This window comes from Vidua chalybeata, chromosome 25 (assembly GCF_026979565.1).
Source record: "Vidua chalybeata isolate OUT-0048 chromosome 25, bVidCha1 merged haplotype, whole genome shotgun sequence".
NCBI lineage: Eukaryota > Metazoa > Chordata > Aves > Passeriformes > Viduidae > Vidua > Vidua chalybeata.
In genome coordinates, this window is record NC_071554.1 from 3,423,555 (window position 1) to 3,439,447 (window position 15,893).

Below are 15,893 nucleotides of genomic sequence, written 5' to 3' on the forward strand. Positions count from 1 at the left end.
TGAGGGTCCCCTGTGTCCCCCTCTGCCACCCTCACTCCCAGGTTCTCCCCCACCTACCCTGTAACAAAACCTCGTTGTCCCGTTGGCACGTCAGCAGACACTACAATGAGGTGACCGTAAAAGTGTCCTCAGGGTGTTGTTGCTCTACCATGGGTCCCAAAAACCCGCTCTTCTGGGTGGGGGCCATGACGGGGTGCCCTTGGGGTGCAAAACTGGGGTACCTGTAGTTGTCCTGCAGCTGCAACATTGAGTCTCTTGGTACTGGGGAGATGTTCAAGTCATTGATCAAGGGACAAGCGTAGGGTCCTCGGTGGTGAGCCCGGGACATCTCCAAGGGCTCCTTCTCGCCCTTGGAGGGGTGGGTGCTGCTTGGGCTGCTCAAGTGGGGGTTCAGACACGGGGGGTCCGTCCTGCCCATGAAGTCTACCAGCATCCCAGCCCCCGCCTTGCTGTCGTACGAAGGGCTACGGGTGCTGGCGTTGGGGGAATACCAGTACGGGGGATTTTTGCAACTGGGGGAGTCATAGTGCGGTTGAGGCATGGGGAGGTCGCGGCAAGCCAGGTGTGGGGCGTGTGGCAGGGCCCCCCCCTGCATGCTGTGTTTGAGCGAGTCGCAGGCGGGCAACTTTCGGATGCTGCCTGCCCGGAGGTCCTCCTTGAAGGCTAAGGTCGGGGAGCAGTTGGGCGAGAAGGCTTTCTGCAAACCGGCCTCGAACACAGTCTGCTGGCCGGGGGCTGCCAGCTGGTGTGGGAGGGCAGGGAAGTGCTTGCTCTCCAAATCTGGCTGCCCCAAACCAGGGGAGTCGCTCTGGAACCCCTGGACAAAGGTCCCATCTGAGGGGGTGGAGGGGTTCATGGAGTAGGGGCCAGTGTAGTCACAGGGGTCCCGCTCCCCCACCCCGAAGCCCCGGGACTGGGAGGGCAGGGGGGACATGCTGCTGTCCCCGCTGTAGTAGTCCAAGCCCAGGTCCGTGCTGTCCTGGAAGAGGGGATTCACTGCCTGTGACTTGGTGGGGAACTTGGCTTTGCCTGTCCCCCTCTCCTTCTTGGAGGCACAAGCCCCTCGGGAGCCCCGGGGCTGCCGGGGTCCCGTGTTCCTCTTGGAGGGGTACACGGAGGAAGAAGAGGAAGAGGAGGAGAAACTCAGGTGGGAGGTGTCGAACATATCCACCTTCTTCCGTCGGCCTCGACCGGGCTTAGAGTTGCTCTGGAAGAGGACGCTCTGGTTCCAGTTGTAGCCAGGGGCAGAGGATGCCTCGTTCCAGTCCATCATCAGCTTCTCCAGGCTGGAGAGGCTGGACTGGCCCTCGCTGGAGGACGCCTCGCTGTTGGCGCGCCGGTAACCAGCCGGCTGGTTGAACTGGGTGCTGTCAGAGGAGGACTCAGAGAAGGTCTCAGAGACCGTCTGCTGCTTGGCTTTCTGTGGGGTGTAGTTGGAGATGTCCAGGATGACATTGGGTTCATTGAGGTGGCACTCAAAGCCTGGGTTGTAGAGCTGGCTGAAGGCTTCTGAGCTCCAATCCAACCCACCATAGCCTTGCCGGAAGGCCCACGGCGCGGTGCTGGGGAACTGCCGGCAGTTTTCAGGTGAGGGCTGGAAGGATGCTGACCCCTTGGGCACCATGTAGCCGCCAGGCGAGACGGTGCTGGCCCGGCTGTCGCAACGCAGGGGAGTGTGCGCGGCGCTGGAGAACTGCCCCCCCTGCTCAGCACTGTTGAAGAAGGCGGCTTTTCCCAGTGGCAAACTGGGACCAGCTGTCGGTGGCGCGTAGCCGGCACTGTGGGCACTGCTGGGTGAGGACGGGAGGCTGCTGCCACTGCCGTAGGCGAAGCTGCAGTCCTTGCTGTTGGGGCAGTCCTGTGCTGATGGGTACTGCTTTCCCGGTGGGAACACGCTGGCGGGTGCTACACTCTGCCCGGCGCTGCCGTAGCTGCCGTACGGGGAGTAGCCGGGGGTGCCACTGGCCGCTGGGTGAGCCGTGGGTGACCGGGACACGGCTGATGGCGGGGCCAGTTTGGGGAAGGACTCGGTGCCCCGGCACTCTGACGAGCCTTGGGTCACCCCATAGGCGCTGGAGGTGCGGCCGGGTGGGAATGCTGGCCGGCCCTGCATGGCCGCGTGGAAGGCGGCTTCGGCACCGGGGTTGGCCGCCGCCACTTTGCCGCCACGGGCGGTGTAGGCGGCCATGCCCCGCTGGCCGGGCAGTGCGGCCGGGGGGGCCGTGTAGGCAGCCGCTGATTTACGGGACTCGGAGCGGGACGCGGAGAGGCCAAAGTCCAGCAGGTCGGAGGAGTCGTCGGAGTCCAGCAAGGAGCGGAAGTAGCCAGTGAAGAGGCTGTGCCGCTCTGGACCGGTCTCTGTCTGCGAGGACGGTGCGCTGCTGGCGTAGAAACCAGCGCGGCTGGAGGAGCCCGAGTCCAACCCTGCAGCATGGAAGGGTCTCGCCTCAGCCCCTTGGTAGCCACCGTTACGTCCAGCCTGGCCGCCGGGGTGGCCATGGTGGGGGGCCCAGGGGCTGCCCTTCTCCCCCCCGCCCCACTCTGCGGCGGGGCCGTCCCCAAAGCTCTGCCCAGAGTTGGGTTCGGGAAACAGTGCCCCGTTCTTGCGCGCCCGTCGCTTCCGCTTGGGCTTTCCCACGGGATCGGGCTCCAGCCGGCCACGCTTGCGGGGGTGCACGGGGTCAGCGTGGAGGGCAGTGGGGGCTTTCTTCTTCTTCCCGATGCCCTCAAAGAAATCGCTGAAGGAGCAGCGTGTGGCGCGGGCAGCGTGGCTCCCCCCACGCCCACCGAAGCCCCCTGCCTTGCCGCCGCGCCGGCGGAAGCCCTGGACACGGTGCAGGAAGTGGGAGATGCTCTGGGTGTCGGGGGCTTGGTGGATGGACTCGGGCTCGCTGGGAGTCCAGCAGCGGGGCGGTGAGCAGCGCCCCGAGCACTGGCTCTGTCGGTTGAGGAAGGCCAGCTTGGCCAACACATCTGAGTAGTCGGCTTTGCTGTCATTGGTGTCGGCAATGTAGGAGGGCTGGGGCGAGGCCAGCTTCTGCTTCCTCCTCCTCCTCTTCTTCACTTCCGGGGTGGGCTCCTTGGGCTTGGCTTGGCCCAGCAGCAGGTTTTTTGGAGGCCGGCCCCGCTTGCGCTTCAGGATAATGGGCATCTCTCCGGGAGGGAACACCACAACCACGTTGCGCCCATTGTTCTTCATCTTGAGCAGCGGCGTGGGCTCCACGGAGCTGCTGGCTGCCAGCTCCTTCCCCTCCAGGTTCAAGTTGCTGCTGAGCGATGACACCTTGTAGGTGGTCTTGTTCCTCCTCCCCAGGGACACCGGGATCTTGGCCATCTTCACCACCATCTTCCTTACCCCCCGGCACTTGCTCTTCTTCCCTGCTGTGGGGACTTTGGGCATCTCGTTGGGGTCCAGCGTAGTGGGAGGCGGTGGCGGTGGGGGGCTCAGCACTGGGGTGTCAGGCTCCTCAGGCCCGGGGGGCATCTCAGCAGGCAGGGTGAGAGGGGACAGGACGTGGCTCTCAGGGGTGATGTCCACCCGGCGCCCACGCCCCGCCCTCCTCCGGCGGCACAGCATCTTTGGCTTATCTGTCCGGCGCAGGGCGTACTTGCGGTGGTCTTCGCCACACCGCCCGACCCCCCGGCCCCCACAGGGGCCCCGCTTCACCATAGTGCTCAGAGGACATCCCCCGAGCCGGGGCTGCAGCCCATGGGGCCGCAGAGGGTCCCCAGTGCCCGGCTGTGCCTCCAGCAGCTCCGAGACAGTTCCCAGTGGCTGTGGCTCCAGCAGCGAGGGCTCAGTGGGCAGCAGTGGGGGCTCCAGCGCTCCGGGCAATGGCTCCAGGGTCTGCAGCCCCAGAGGCTCCGCCAGTGGCTCCAGGGACTGCAGCTCCAGCGACTCGGACAGAGGCTCCAGCGACTGCAGCTCCAGTGATTCAGAGAGTGGCTCCAGTGACTGCAGCCCCAACGGCTCCAGGTTTTGCAGCTCCAGTGACTCTGGCAGTGGATCCAGGCTCTGTGAATCAAGCAGCTGGGGCTGTGACTCCAGGGACTGGGAATCCAACAGCCGGGATTGGGAGTCCAGCTCTTGGGCTGGCAGCAACTGGGGCTGTGGCTCCATCGCTTGCGACTCCAGCAGCTGCGTCCCTGGGCAAGCCAGGGAGGCCAGCTCGTTCAGGATGTCTGCCTCGGCCAGTTCCGAGTAATCGCTGGCATCGGGCTGGGAGCAGCCAGCTTCATCCGCCGCAGCTTTGGACACATCCCCCACACTCACACTGTGTCCTGGGGGCTGCGGGGTGCTCCCCCCGCCTCTGTCAGCTTCTCCCTCACGTGCTGGGGGCTGGGGATGCCGCGATGGGTCGGATTTGAGGAGCACCCCCCGCTCCTCAGGGCTGCGGATGCTGTTGGCCAGGGAGGGTGAGGAGAAGAAGCTGTACTGGAGGTCACGGTCAGCAGGCAGGAGGCGGCTATCCTCGTGAGCCCCACCGCCACCACGGAGGCTGCCACAGTCCAGGTGCACCCCACTGTTTTTGAGGTCCTCAGAGAGGCGGTTGAGGTCCTTCATGATGTCGATGAGCTGCACCACAGGGTGGAGGTTGATGTGCCCGTTGCCACACTTGCTTCGGAGCAAGGCAAGGATGCTGTCTATGTTGCAGCGGCCCGAGGCCAGTGTCGCGCTGGGGAAGGTTTTGGGCACCTGATCGTGGGCAGATGCCTCCTCTGCACTGCCCCCCAGGATCCGGGGCTCCCCGGCACAGCCCAGCAGGTCCTCGGCTGCCTTGGTGCCCCTGTGGACGCTCTGGCAGCGGTCAGCTGGGTCGCCGTGCAGCAGCGAGCCTGCCTGGTGTTCCCGGCCGAGTGCAGGGCACGACCCCTCAGGGAAGCTGAGCACGCTGCAGGATAACGCCTTCTCGGCCGGGCAGGCGGGGGGCCGCTGCCCCGGGTGTCCCGGCGGGTAGAATTTGGGCTCTCGAACGTAGTCGGGCGAGCCACGCACAACGCTGGTCGTTACCACTGGGCCCGGGGGCTTCACGCGCATCCTGACCTCCTCCTCCCCCGCGTGCCGCTTGGCCAAGCAGTTGCTGACATGGGGGTCAGGGAAGGTGACACCAGGACCTAAGGGCAGCAGAGAGAGGGACACTGAGGCTCCGCAGGCACTGCCAGCCTAAAACAGCCAGCAGAGCCTCACTCCACTCCCCTGTTCCCAGGGATGAGGTCCCCATATCCATTCCCCAGCTCCCTATGCCCTGTCACCAGCAAGGACCCAACTGGCACTGCAGGAACATGACAGCCCTGCTCACAGCTGGGAAAATGGGGTCTTCCCCCGCTCAGGAGCAGGGGCTGGATGTCCTCCCCACACCAGGACTACTCGTGCCAGACTCCGGCACAGAGCCTCCTCCCAGGTGAAGAGGGTTAGCTGCTTCCTGTGAGGGTCTGGATTTTCCCACCCCACCCTAGGGGCAGAGTTTGGGTGTCTGCAGGGAGGGCTGGAACTTACCCTCGGCTTTGCTGCTGCTCCTGCTATTGCACTTGAGCTCTCTGCAAAGGAAGGGGTGTGCAGGGTCAGCCCCACACAGGGGGAACTCATTTAAGTGCCCACCACCCCTGTGCCAGTCCCTCCACGGGACATACCAGGGACTGATCCTCCCGAGCTCCCACGGCCGCCCATCACCGTGGCGTCGGGGCTGCGGGGGGATGGGCAAAGAGGGAAAGGCTGCCTCTGATCTGGGGGACAGAGGGGACAGATTTACGCCCCCCTCCCATCCCCAGCAGCACCAGCACCCCCTCCGTGAGGCGGGGGCTGGCGGGGGTCCTTCGGCGGCGCTGCCACTAGGTGTCCCCGGCGAGCCGCGCTCCGGACACGCGGGGGGGTCCTCGCCCGAGGAGGTGCTCAGCACATCCCACCCCCCACATCCCCCCGGCTCCCACCCACCCGCGGATACCCCGCGCACAGTTCCGCACCCCACCCGCGGTGACACTGCCCGGTGCCACCCCTCCACTCGCCGGGACGCCCCTCTGTGGCACCTGCCTCAGTTTCCCCTCTCGGGAAGGGGGTATAGCGAGGGTTGTGGTGGAGGGGCTAGGGCACTCACGGATGGGTGCCGGGCACCACGTGCCCACTGCACAGGAGCTGCAGCCCCTCTGTTCACCCCAAAATCCCAAGCCGGGAGGCTGTGCAGAGTCAGGGATGCCCCCTCACCCTGTATCTCCCAGACAGGGATGGACAGAACATCGGCAGCAAGATGTGCCGCCAACCCCCAGTTGGTGCCGCACCCCATTTTTGGGGTGAGGCCCCAGCTACCTGTTCCGGGGGTGCTTGCAGTGCAGGTTCACTCGGAAGCTCCTGCTGTCGCCGTTGCTGCCGGGCTGGTGGGGGCCGGAGCCCTGGGCACACGGGAACCACTCGGCTGGCGGGTTGGCACCGTTCTCCAGTGCGAGGGGCTGGCAGGCGACCGAGCTCCCATCTGCTCGAGAGAGACACCTGCACATCAGCCCAGCGGCCCCCTCCCCTGGAAGTACCACTTGCCCCGGCCACCTTGGGTGCCCGCAGGGCTGGGCACACCGTGTGCCACCCGTTGACGCCTCCCCCTCGAAGCCACAGCCCATGGGGACACCCACATTGTGCCCTTAGCCCCGTCACAGGATGCCTGGGGTGGCGTTTTGGGGCAGGACAACCCTTTCCTCCCCACCGTGTCCATGCCTTGAACCGGGGGCTGCCCATATGAGGGGGAGCATCTCCCCACCAGGCCGTAGGCACACGTGTGCTCATCCACATGGATGTGCACATTGCACATGCGTGTGCAGAAAGCTCTGGCCACCCACTCTTCTGCAGGAGGTCGAGGCACTCACAGCCGCTGCCTGTGTGGCACAGGGGTGCACGGTGGAGCCCTTCAGCCCCTCGCAATCCCCCCGTGCCAGCATGTCCGCCTGTTTTCCCTCCCCAGCGCCGCGTGTGAATCCCTGCCGGTTGGCTCCCTCCCCCAGCACACACCCGCAGACACACACACACAGCCGCTCGGCGTGATCCAGGCTCTTCCCGATGTCTGGATTAGCGTGACAACTTATCAACAAGGCAGGGGAAGAGAATTCAAACCTGCCAGTCCATCCGCGTCCCCCCCTTTCCCCGTCTCCCCGCCAGCCTTTGGGTGCAGCGCTGGCACCGCGGAGCTGTGGGCACCTCGGTGTAAAGTTACAACGAGGGCTGTGTGGAGCAGGAAAATATGTGCTAGAAAGACCGGTCTCGTCTCTGCTGAGGCTGCTGGTGTGCCCAGGGAGCTGTCGGAGGGGAGGCAGGCAGGAAGGAAACAAACGGGACGTTTTCCAGAGCAGCCGCCGAGAGCTGGTCCCGGCTGCACACGCTGCGCGCGGCTCGACGGGGAGGTTCGGGGTGTCAGGGGTGTCGGGATGCACCCCCCAGCTCTCCGCCGCCGTCCTCCGGTGTGGCGCACGGAGCTGCGGCTGCTACCGCAAACACTGCGGGACACCCGTGGGGTCCCCACGGGGTGTGGGGGGGTCTCTGGACACGCCATCGCCCATGTTCTGCGTGTTCGCCGTTGCCCACGTTCATCCCCAGGTGCCACGTCGGGTGCCACAGGGCTCTTACCCCACACCGCCAGTGTCCGGCTCCTGCTCTCGGTCCCACGGGGGGCCACGTGTCCCGTGACACGCGGGGGAACCTCCGTCCGCCGCGACTCCGCCCTCGCCCCGTCCAAACCGCCCTCCATAGTGGGGACCACCTGCACCCCCCCGAACATCTCCACACCGCGGAGTGGGCAGCACCAGCTTGGTGGTAGCGCAGGTGGGAGCCCGGCAGCGGCGGTGGGGAGGGGGCTGCGGGGCGGAGGGAGCTGCGCGGGGGCAGCGGGGCGCACCGGGATGTTCGCCGCGTCGCCGCGCTCACTTTCACCTCCTCGTTCAGCCCCAGGCAGCCGCCACATGTTTCCCATTAGGCTTTCTGGACCTCGCCATTCCTGGCTTCCTCGCCAGGGGTAGGGCCTTTTTCCTTATTTTTTTAAATTTTATTTCCCCCCCCCCCTTTTTTTTTTTTTTTTAATTTATTTTAATTTTTTTTCTCCTCCCTGGTTACAAAACACCAGCCGAGACCACACAAGCGAAGAGGGACGGAGGGAGAAGGAGAGATAGAGATGGGCGCCGCGGGCGGGGAGAGCCGGCCAGACCGGGTGCTGCGGCGGGGCCGGGGGGGGGGGGGTGAGGATGAAGAGCGGGGGGATGAAGCGGGCGAGATTGCAGTCACCTCCGCTTCCCACCTCCTGACCCCGCAGCCCTGCAAAGATAACAGCCCCCGAAGACTGCTGACTCGCCTCGCAGAAATCCAATATCCTCGCCTGGTGAACTAATCGACTACCTGGGCTCCCACCTCCCCTGCCCGAGCTTAATCCTGCTGCTGCAAAGCTTTAATTAGTTTAACGGTTTCAGGCTTGACGGAGGTTGGCGGCGAGAGGAATCAGAATCATGGAATGGTTTGGGTTGGAAGGAGATGAGCTTTACGGTCCCTTCCAACCCCCTGCCACGGGCAGGGACCTCTTCCACTAGACCAGGTTGCTCCAAGCCCCGTCCAACCCGGCAGGATGTCCCCCCACCTCCACCACTCCACCCAGACAGGGTTCCCCTTTGGTGGAAAGGGTGCCGTGGGGTGGCAGCCTGAGTGTGCAGGGGGCTGCAGGCGCCCCCAAGCCCCCCTATGCTCCCCGAGGCTGCTGGCACCCAGCCCCGACCCACAGCGCTGGCACAGGGCGGGCACGGAGAGGCCGTCTTGGCACCAGCGTGGCGGCGGGGGGATGGAGGGGTGGCCCGGCAGGACACGGACGTGGTTTGGTGCCCGGCTCCGAGGCCACCCAGACGTCAGGGTGGGGCCGGAGATGCCACCGGGAGACAGGCAGGCGGCAGGGACACAGCCGCCACACAGATGGGGACACGCTGGCCCGACGCCTCCCACCCCGCCGGGGCGCCGTGCCCAGCCGCCCGCGGCGGCAGCGCTGGGGACGGGGCGTCCTCCCTTACTGCCCCGCCGCCTCGGGGGTCTTTGGGCACCGCGGGGTGCTGCGAAGGTTTGGGGTGGCCCCAAGTACCCCCACATGGGCGTAGGGGCGTGTCCGGTTCCTGCTGCCACCCGTGTCCTGTGGGCACAGTTGGCCTTCCTCTGCAGGGGTGCCCTACTTGACCCCCTCGCACCCCCCCCCGAGTGGCAGGGGGGGTGTCCCACTCGTGTGGCACACGGGGACGCCGTGGCGGCGCCTCTCCCGTGCACACTTGCACTCACACATCCTACTGGTGTTCCTCCCCCTTTTCTGCGCACCTTGGGGCACCACGGGGGTGCAACTCCCCCGCGCACCAACCCCCCACACCCCTGGGCCATCGGGGAGCTTTTCCCCTCCGCGCCCCGTCCCTCGCCTCCCCCCGGTCCCCTCTCAGGCGCCCCCAACCCCCGCCCCACGAGTTCCCCCCAGCCCGTCCTGCGCCTGCTGACACCAATGGAAAATCCCCTCCAGTGACAGCTTCCTGGCAGGCGCTCGCCAAGGGTTTCCGTGTTCCCCAGCCAGCCCCCACTGGCCACCTCCTCCCTGAGCCACGCGGGGGGTCTCTCTGCCTTCACCCCCTCCACGCCGACCTCCACATCCCCTCTAATTCAGCATCACAGACCCCAAAGCACGCGGGTCCTGCTCCCTCCTCCTCCTCACCACACCTCATCCCCTGCCAGCACCCTGCCCTCTGAAGTGGGGCACCCCTCAGTGCCAGGGGTGTTTGGGGTCCTCTCTGGGTACCACTGGCAGCTCCCAGAGCACCCACCTGCCTTGGGGACCCAGCACCCTGTGACTGAGAGCAGAGCAAGATCTGGGGGCTCAGAAGGGTGGGCACAGATGGGTGCTGGGGCATGCAGTGCCTGCAGGCAGCCCTGACCCTTCCTTCAGTTGTCACCCCATGGCTGGAACCCCACTGTCACATCCCCCCTGCTGTCACCACGTCTTCCTGCTGCCCTGACTCCTCTGCCATGCTCTTAATTAGGAGATGGAGCAGATGGCGCCTGGGTTTCATCTTAGGTAACGGGTCCAGACGAGCTGCTTGGCCGCCAGTTCCCTTTGTGGGGCTATGAGAGGTTTTTTTGGGGTGCCCCCCAAGCAGGGAGCTGGTGAGGGGACCTGTCCCTCCAATGCACTACAGGGATGCTGCAGGGACTGCAGTGCCAGGAGGGATTGGCTGGCATGTGGGGCAAACATACCTGGGTTCTGCCCTCTCACATCATCCCAGGGTGTCACATCCCCAGGGCAGGCTCAGACACCCGCCCTGGCACTGGGAGGAGGGCCTAGGACCACTGGGCTATAAACAAGGAGTGCCAAAGGTCTTGACATCTCCTCATAACCCAGAGCTGCAGGAAGGTGGCTGGGGAGTTCATTTCCCTGCAATCCCCCTGGTCCTGGCAGCAGGGACCCCAGGGACACCCCCATGCTGTTGGGGACGGTGCTGAGTCAGGGGACACAGCCCTTCTCCTGGGCCTGGCTCTGGATGTGCCACTGGGGTCTCCTGGAGCACACCTCCACCTGCCTGGCAGTATCCTCCAGGTCTGGGCATCCTGGAGCTGGTGACACCCTTGATAGGTTCAGCCCTCAGCACCAGAACATGGCACGATGCCCTTGAGGCGGGCAGGGGTGGAGAGGCCTGGTCAGGCTCCTATTGCTGCTGCTGCAAGAAACCATCTCCCCTGCGAGGACCATCTCCCATCTCCCCCTTAATGACCATTTCCCCTTCAGTGACTATTACCCCTCAAAGACCATCTTCCCACAACAACCACTCCCCCTCCAGCGACCACCTCGCCCAGCAATCATCCCGCCAGTCAGGAGCCCCTTCCCTTAGTCAAGGACCCTCCCCTACCACCTCACAAACGTGGGTACCCCGCTGCCCCCACATGCTGAGGGGTGCCCAGCATGGATGCAGCCCCCAACTCCCTTGGTCGTGGAGGGGTCTGACCCCCCTCACGGGCTTGGGGGTGCTCGAGAGGGCTGGGGAACGGCTCGACAGATGGACCGCAGCGATGGTGGCACCTCGGCCGGCTGGAGCCCAGCGCCGCAGTTCAGAGCTAGCAGGGAAACGGGCTAAATTTAGCTCTTCCCTCGGTGCCAGCTTTGTTCCCCTGCCCCGTCGAGCCGGCGCGGGAGGCGAGCAGCCTCCGGGCCTCCTCCTCTGCCCTCTCCCTGCCTGCGGGAGGATATGGGACGCACCAACACTCCTCCCTCGGGGTGCCGGCTCGGGGTACCAGGGGCTCCCCGGGGTGCCGGGCGTGTTTGCCCGCGCATCTCCGTGCGCCGGCTGCTCCCGGCGGTGCCACGGGGTGCTGTGCCCCGGCGTAGGGAGCGCACCCCAGGGCCCTCGCAGTGTGCTGGCAGCCCTGAGGCTGTGCAGATGGTCGCGGCCCCCCTCCCCGGGCTCCCTGTTATAGCCACAGCATGAGTCACAGCCCCGGTGTGTCCCTGCCCAGCGCCGGCCACGCCAGGTCATGTAACACCCGCGGCCGCGCTGGCGCGGAGGGGGCTCCGCTGGCTGCCCATGCCACCCCCCAGCCCCAGCACCTTGGGCAGCTGCAGAGCCCCCCGACACCCTACTGGAGGCCCCAGGGGGTCACAGCCCAGCTCCCCCCACTCCCCGCCGGTGCGCTGCGGGTTAACGCAAGTGGAGCCGGGATCCTGCAAGGCCAGTAACATTTGGAAGGCGCCAGATGGACGCGTGCCCATGCCGAAAGCTCGCTCGGCACAGCCATGCTCCCCCGGCACTGGGGCTGGGGGGCTGCCCAGGGCAGCAAAGGGGCGCCTGCTGGGATGGGAGGATGCTGACAGTGTGCCCACCGGGGTCCTGGATCTGCTGGTGCCCACCCACACCCCATGCCGGGCACCAGAGCCACCTGGTCGCAGCCCCATCATGCAGGCAATGGGATGACGGGGTCCAGGTGCTGACACCGCGCCGTGGGGACCAGGTGGGGACCGAGGGGGGGGTCTGAGTGGGGGGAGATCAGCCAGTTGCCTCCCTTGGCCAATTTTAGAAACTGGCTAGACAAGAAAAGCAGAATGAGCCGGGCAGGATTAACGGCCGTGCTGGTGTGCTGGTGTCAGGGTGGGTTTTTTTCTTTTTTTTCTTTTTTTTTTTTTTTTTTTTTCTGTGGGAGGCACACACGAGTTGAGCGGAAACTCCTGGCTGTGGATCCTGTTTCCTGGGAGATGTGGCCGGTTGGGGCCGAGCTGGGGTGTGGGAGCCACTGGGAACGATGCCAACACCAGCGTGATGGGGCAGGGCTGTGGGGAGGTGGGGGCAACCCCTGCCCCATCACGCTGGCGGCATGGCACCCCAAAATATGCGGGTATGGAGGTGGTGGCCCCACTGACAGACCTAAATGTGCACAAGATGGTCGTGCACATGCAGGTGTATGCACAGGTACACGCATGGGGGAGGATTTGCACACACATGTGCAGACAGGCCTCGTACAGGTGCACCCACACACACCCACAGTGGCGTGGGTGCACACACAGGTACAGGAACATATGTGGGCACCAACGGGTGGGTCGCACGTGTGGCAAGCGTGTACAGGTACACACAGACAGGTAGAGGAACACGCACAGGCACTGGTGAGCGCAGTGATGGGTGCACACCTGTGTTACAGGTACACAGACAGGTCTGCCGGCACCTGGAGGTGCAACACCCACTTCTGTGGACACAGGATCACACCTGCTTGGAGGTACAGCTTCCTGTGGCAGCACGCACGAGCTCCAGAGACACCCCAGGCACCAAAGCCCTGCACACCCCCATCCCATACCCTGGTGGTGGCAGTAGAAGCCAATGGGGTTTGACCCCAAAACACAATTCACCCTCCCCCTTGAGAGGCCACGGTGGTCCAGCAAAATCTGGGGGTGTGAAGAAGGGGTCTGCCAGTGCCATGCAGCAGGGACATGGATAGCAATGGGGAAACTGAGGCAGGAGCAGGGTGGGCAGTGCCCGGGGTGCTGATGGAAACAGGGAGCTGCAGCCAACTATTCCAGAGGACCCAGGTGTCCTGTAGTGCCCCAGCCCCAGGCTCGGCTCCCACCCAGCTGCCCCCATCTCCGGTTACACCGCGACTCAGGCTCCCCAGGGAGGGGATTGGAGCACCCAGGTCTCTGCACCCACCCATGCCACACTGGCAGCACCGACCCAGCCCCTCGGAGCACACACACCCACAGACACACCAGTGTTTGCTCTCCCCCCTCGCCGGGGAGCTTTCCATTAAAATTGGAGGAGCACAACTTGCCGGCAGAGCCCCGGCGCGGATCGTACACAGACTGTCACTCACACATCACTTTGTAGATGCCCATAAATTGCTTCATTACCTCTTCTAATTGAGGAGAACGCAGCTGCTGTGGGGCGGTGATGGAGCGCCTTCCCTTTGAAGGATGCCTCGCTCGCCAAAGACGGGTCCGGCAGAGCCGCAGAGCCCCACCAACATCCCAATAATAATAATAATAATAGTAATAATAACCATAATGACAGTATCCAAGCAAAATCCCCTGGAAAAGGGCAGTGGGACTCACATGTGATGGAGCCTGCTTGAAGGAGGGGGCTGAGGGGGCTTGGTGGCCCTATACTGGTGGGGAAACTGAGGCACAGGGAAGGATGCACTAGGCACATGGTTGCACTGGGACCCTGAAGGGGAATATGGTGGTGACAACATTTAGGGAAAACCCAAACTCAGGGGATTGAGCATCTCCCCACCCGCAGATTTGGGGGGCCAGGAGAATGCACAGCACCACCCAAAACTCCCTGGAGAACTTCCCACCCTGCTCAAGGGTTTCATTCTCCCATCCTTGCCGGCACAACACCAGGGGTCCTGCCACCCTCTGGTGCCCTCATCCCCTGCGCCCCATCCCCGCGGGGGCCCCCCGTCTTTGTCTGGCGGCGGCGGGCGGCTGCGGCTGGGCTCGGTCCCCTTGCAGGATACTGCAGAAGGATTTACTGTATTGCAGCTTGTGCTGGCTGCAGCCCAGCGCACAATAGATTAGCTGTAGCCCAGGGCAGCACGTTGCGGGGGAAGGAAGGTGGGATTCATCCGGCTGCAGATTGCAGGGCATTTGCTGCAGTATCCTGCAGGATCTGGACACTGGCTCTGGAGACCCCATCACCCTGCTCCAGCTTGGTACAGGGACCTCGAGGGACTCATGCAGCCCCCTCCTCATCCCCTCCACCAAATTCTATGGCAGGAATGTTCCTCGTGGCCACATGGGCTGGGGAACACCCTGCTTGTTCCCTGTCCCCATTTGGAGGTCCGGAGGGGCTGCAGTCCCTGATGGCACACAGGTGCTGCGGGGGACACTGGGGCCCCCCTCGCTGGGTGCAACGGCACAAAGCTGGTGCAGGGAGGGAGCCAGGGACTGCAAGCAGCACTAATTGATCGCGATTAATTCAGCTCCTACCTCCTCGGGTGGCAGGAGAGATGCTGAGACACAAGCGCAGCCCACAGAGCTCCCCAAACGGGCTCTGCTCTCCCCTGTGCCCACCCCTTCCCCCCGTGGGGGACCCACGCTGACGGTCCCTGCAGGTGTGGGGGTCTCTGGTGGGTGTCCAGCTCCTGCTGCTGCCTCAGAGCTGCTGGGGATGGGTCCTTGGTGTGGACCCACATTCCCGGGGGGCTGTTTGAGGGTGAGGGTCCTGCTAGCACAGCACCCTCTCCCCCTGAGATGCAGGGATGACACACAGGGAGATGATACTCAGGCAAAGGCACAAGGGAGTAGATGGGCCAGGGGTCACTGATGGCCTCGTGGTGACACCCTGACATCTACAGCAGTGTCACCAGCCAGTGGGTGCAAACCAGGGGACGCAGGAGTGCTGCTGCCACCTCCTCCAGTACACAGATGCCACCCCACTGGGGATATCAGGCACCCTGTGGGCACCCCGCAGGCACCGCGGGCGGGGGGACCCCGGTGACCGTCTGGATTTGGAGGGGTTTGGAGCCTGCAGATTCCGGCTCCATAATCCTACGTGGGATGCAGTTTCCACAGCAACAGCGGGTCAGAGGGCAGTGAGGGGAGCCGGCTGCTCCGCTTGGGATTGCAATCCTGCCACCGCTGCCGAGCGCCGCCGGGCGAGGTGTCGGGGCGCGGTGCCAGGGTGCGGTGCCGGGGTGCGGTGCCGGCTGGACCACGGGGGCGAAGGCAGGCGGCGGAGAGAGACCGCGTGGGGCGCGGGGGCTGCCGGGCTGGTGCTGCCGGGGAGGCGGCAGAGGCTCAGTGTGGCGTTGTCAGCAAAGATGTCACTAATTGTCTGCAGGAGCAGCAAACTCTCGTTAACCCTTGGGCAGCCGGCAGCGGGAGCGCTGGCGGGGCCGGGGGCACCCGGGGACCCACGGCCGAGTGTCCTGGGGCTGCCCCACCTTTTCCACCGCCCTGCTTGCATCTCTCTGGGAGAGTGACTGTACCCACCTCGCCCCAGCTTGGCTGCTGGGACACCAGCGTGTCCCACTTGGTGACCACAGGCAGCCCACTTGTCCCACGGGCTCTGTCTTTGTCCCCATTGCTGTGGCTGTGGCTGTGCTGCACTTGGGCGAGCAAGAGCACAGAGGCAAATGCTGTGCCAGGGCCACTGGGCAGGGTCACCTCCATCCCTGGTCACTTCCATTCCTGGCCACCTCTATCCATCTCTATTCCCAGCCACTGTCCCCACAGGCACACCCAGTGAGCGCAGTGGGGTGCAGAGGGGTACCTGGCACCCATGGCCACCACCCAGCTCATACCACATGCCACACCTCACCACGGCTCCATCCTCATGGGAAAAGCACGCACGACCCCAGGGTGACACTTGGGCACAGGGCATGAGCACCAACCCTGCCCTGGGAGGCTTTGGCCAGGGCTGGCACAGGTGCA

General features: G+C 64.7%; 1 protein-coding gene across 3 annotated transcripts in view; it reads right to left on the bottom strand.

Annotated features, from left to right (window-relative positions):
* AHDC1 (AT-hook DNA binding motif containing 1) overlaps positions 1–15,893 on the bottom strand; it is a 50,514-nt gene that overhangs the window by 2,768 nt on the left and 31,853 nt on the right. Inside the window, exons 1-4 of one of the 3 annotated variants that reach the window (XM_053964660.1) lie at positions 6,302–6,343; positions 5,632–5,724; positions 5,498–5,538; positions 58–5,115 (exon numbers count right to left, since the gene is read on the bottom strand). In XM_053964660.1, the coding sequence (XP_053820635.1) occupies positions 101–5,038 (4,938 nt within the window). In that variant the 5' untranslated portion in view covers positions 5,039–5,115; positions 5,498–5,538; positions 5,632–5,724; positions 6,302–6,343 and the 3' untranslated portion in view covers positions 58–100. Of the gene's footprint in view, positions 1–57; positions 5,116–5,497; positions 5,539–5,631; positions 5,758–6,301; positions 6,465–15,893 lie in introns of those variants that run through there. The other 2 variants (XM_053964657.1, XM_053964659.1) reach the window with 2 other exon arrangements.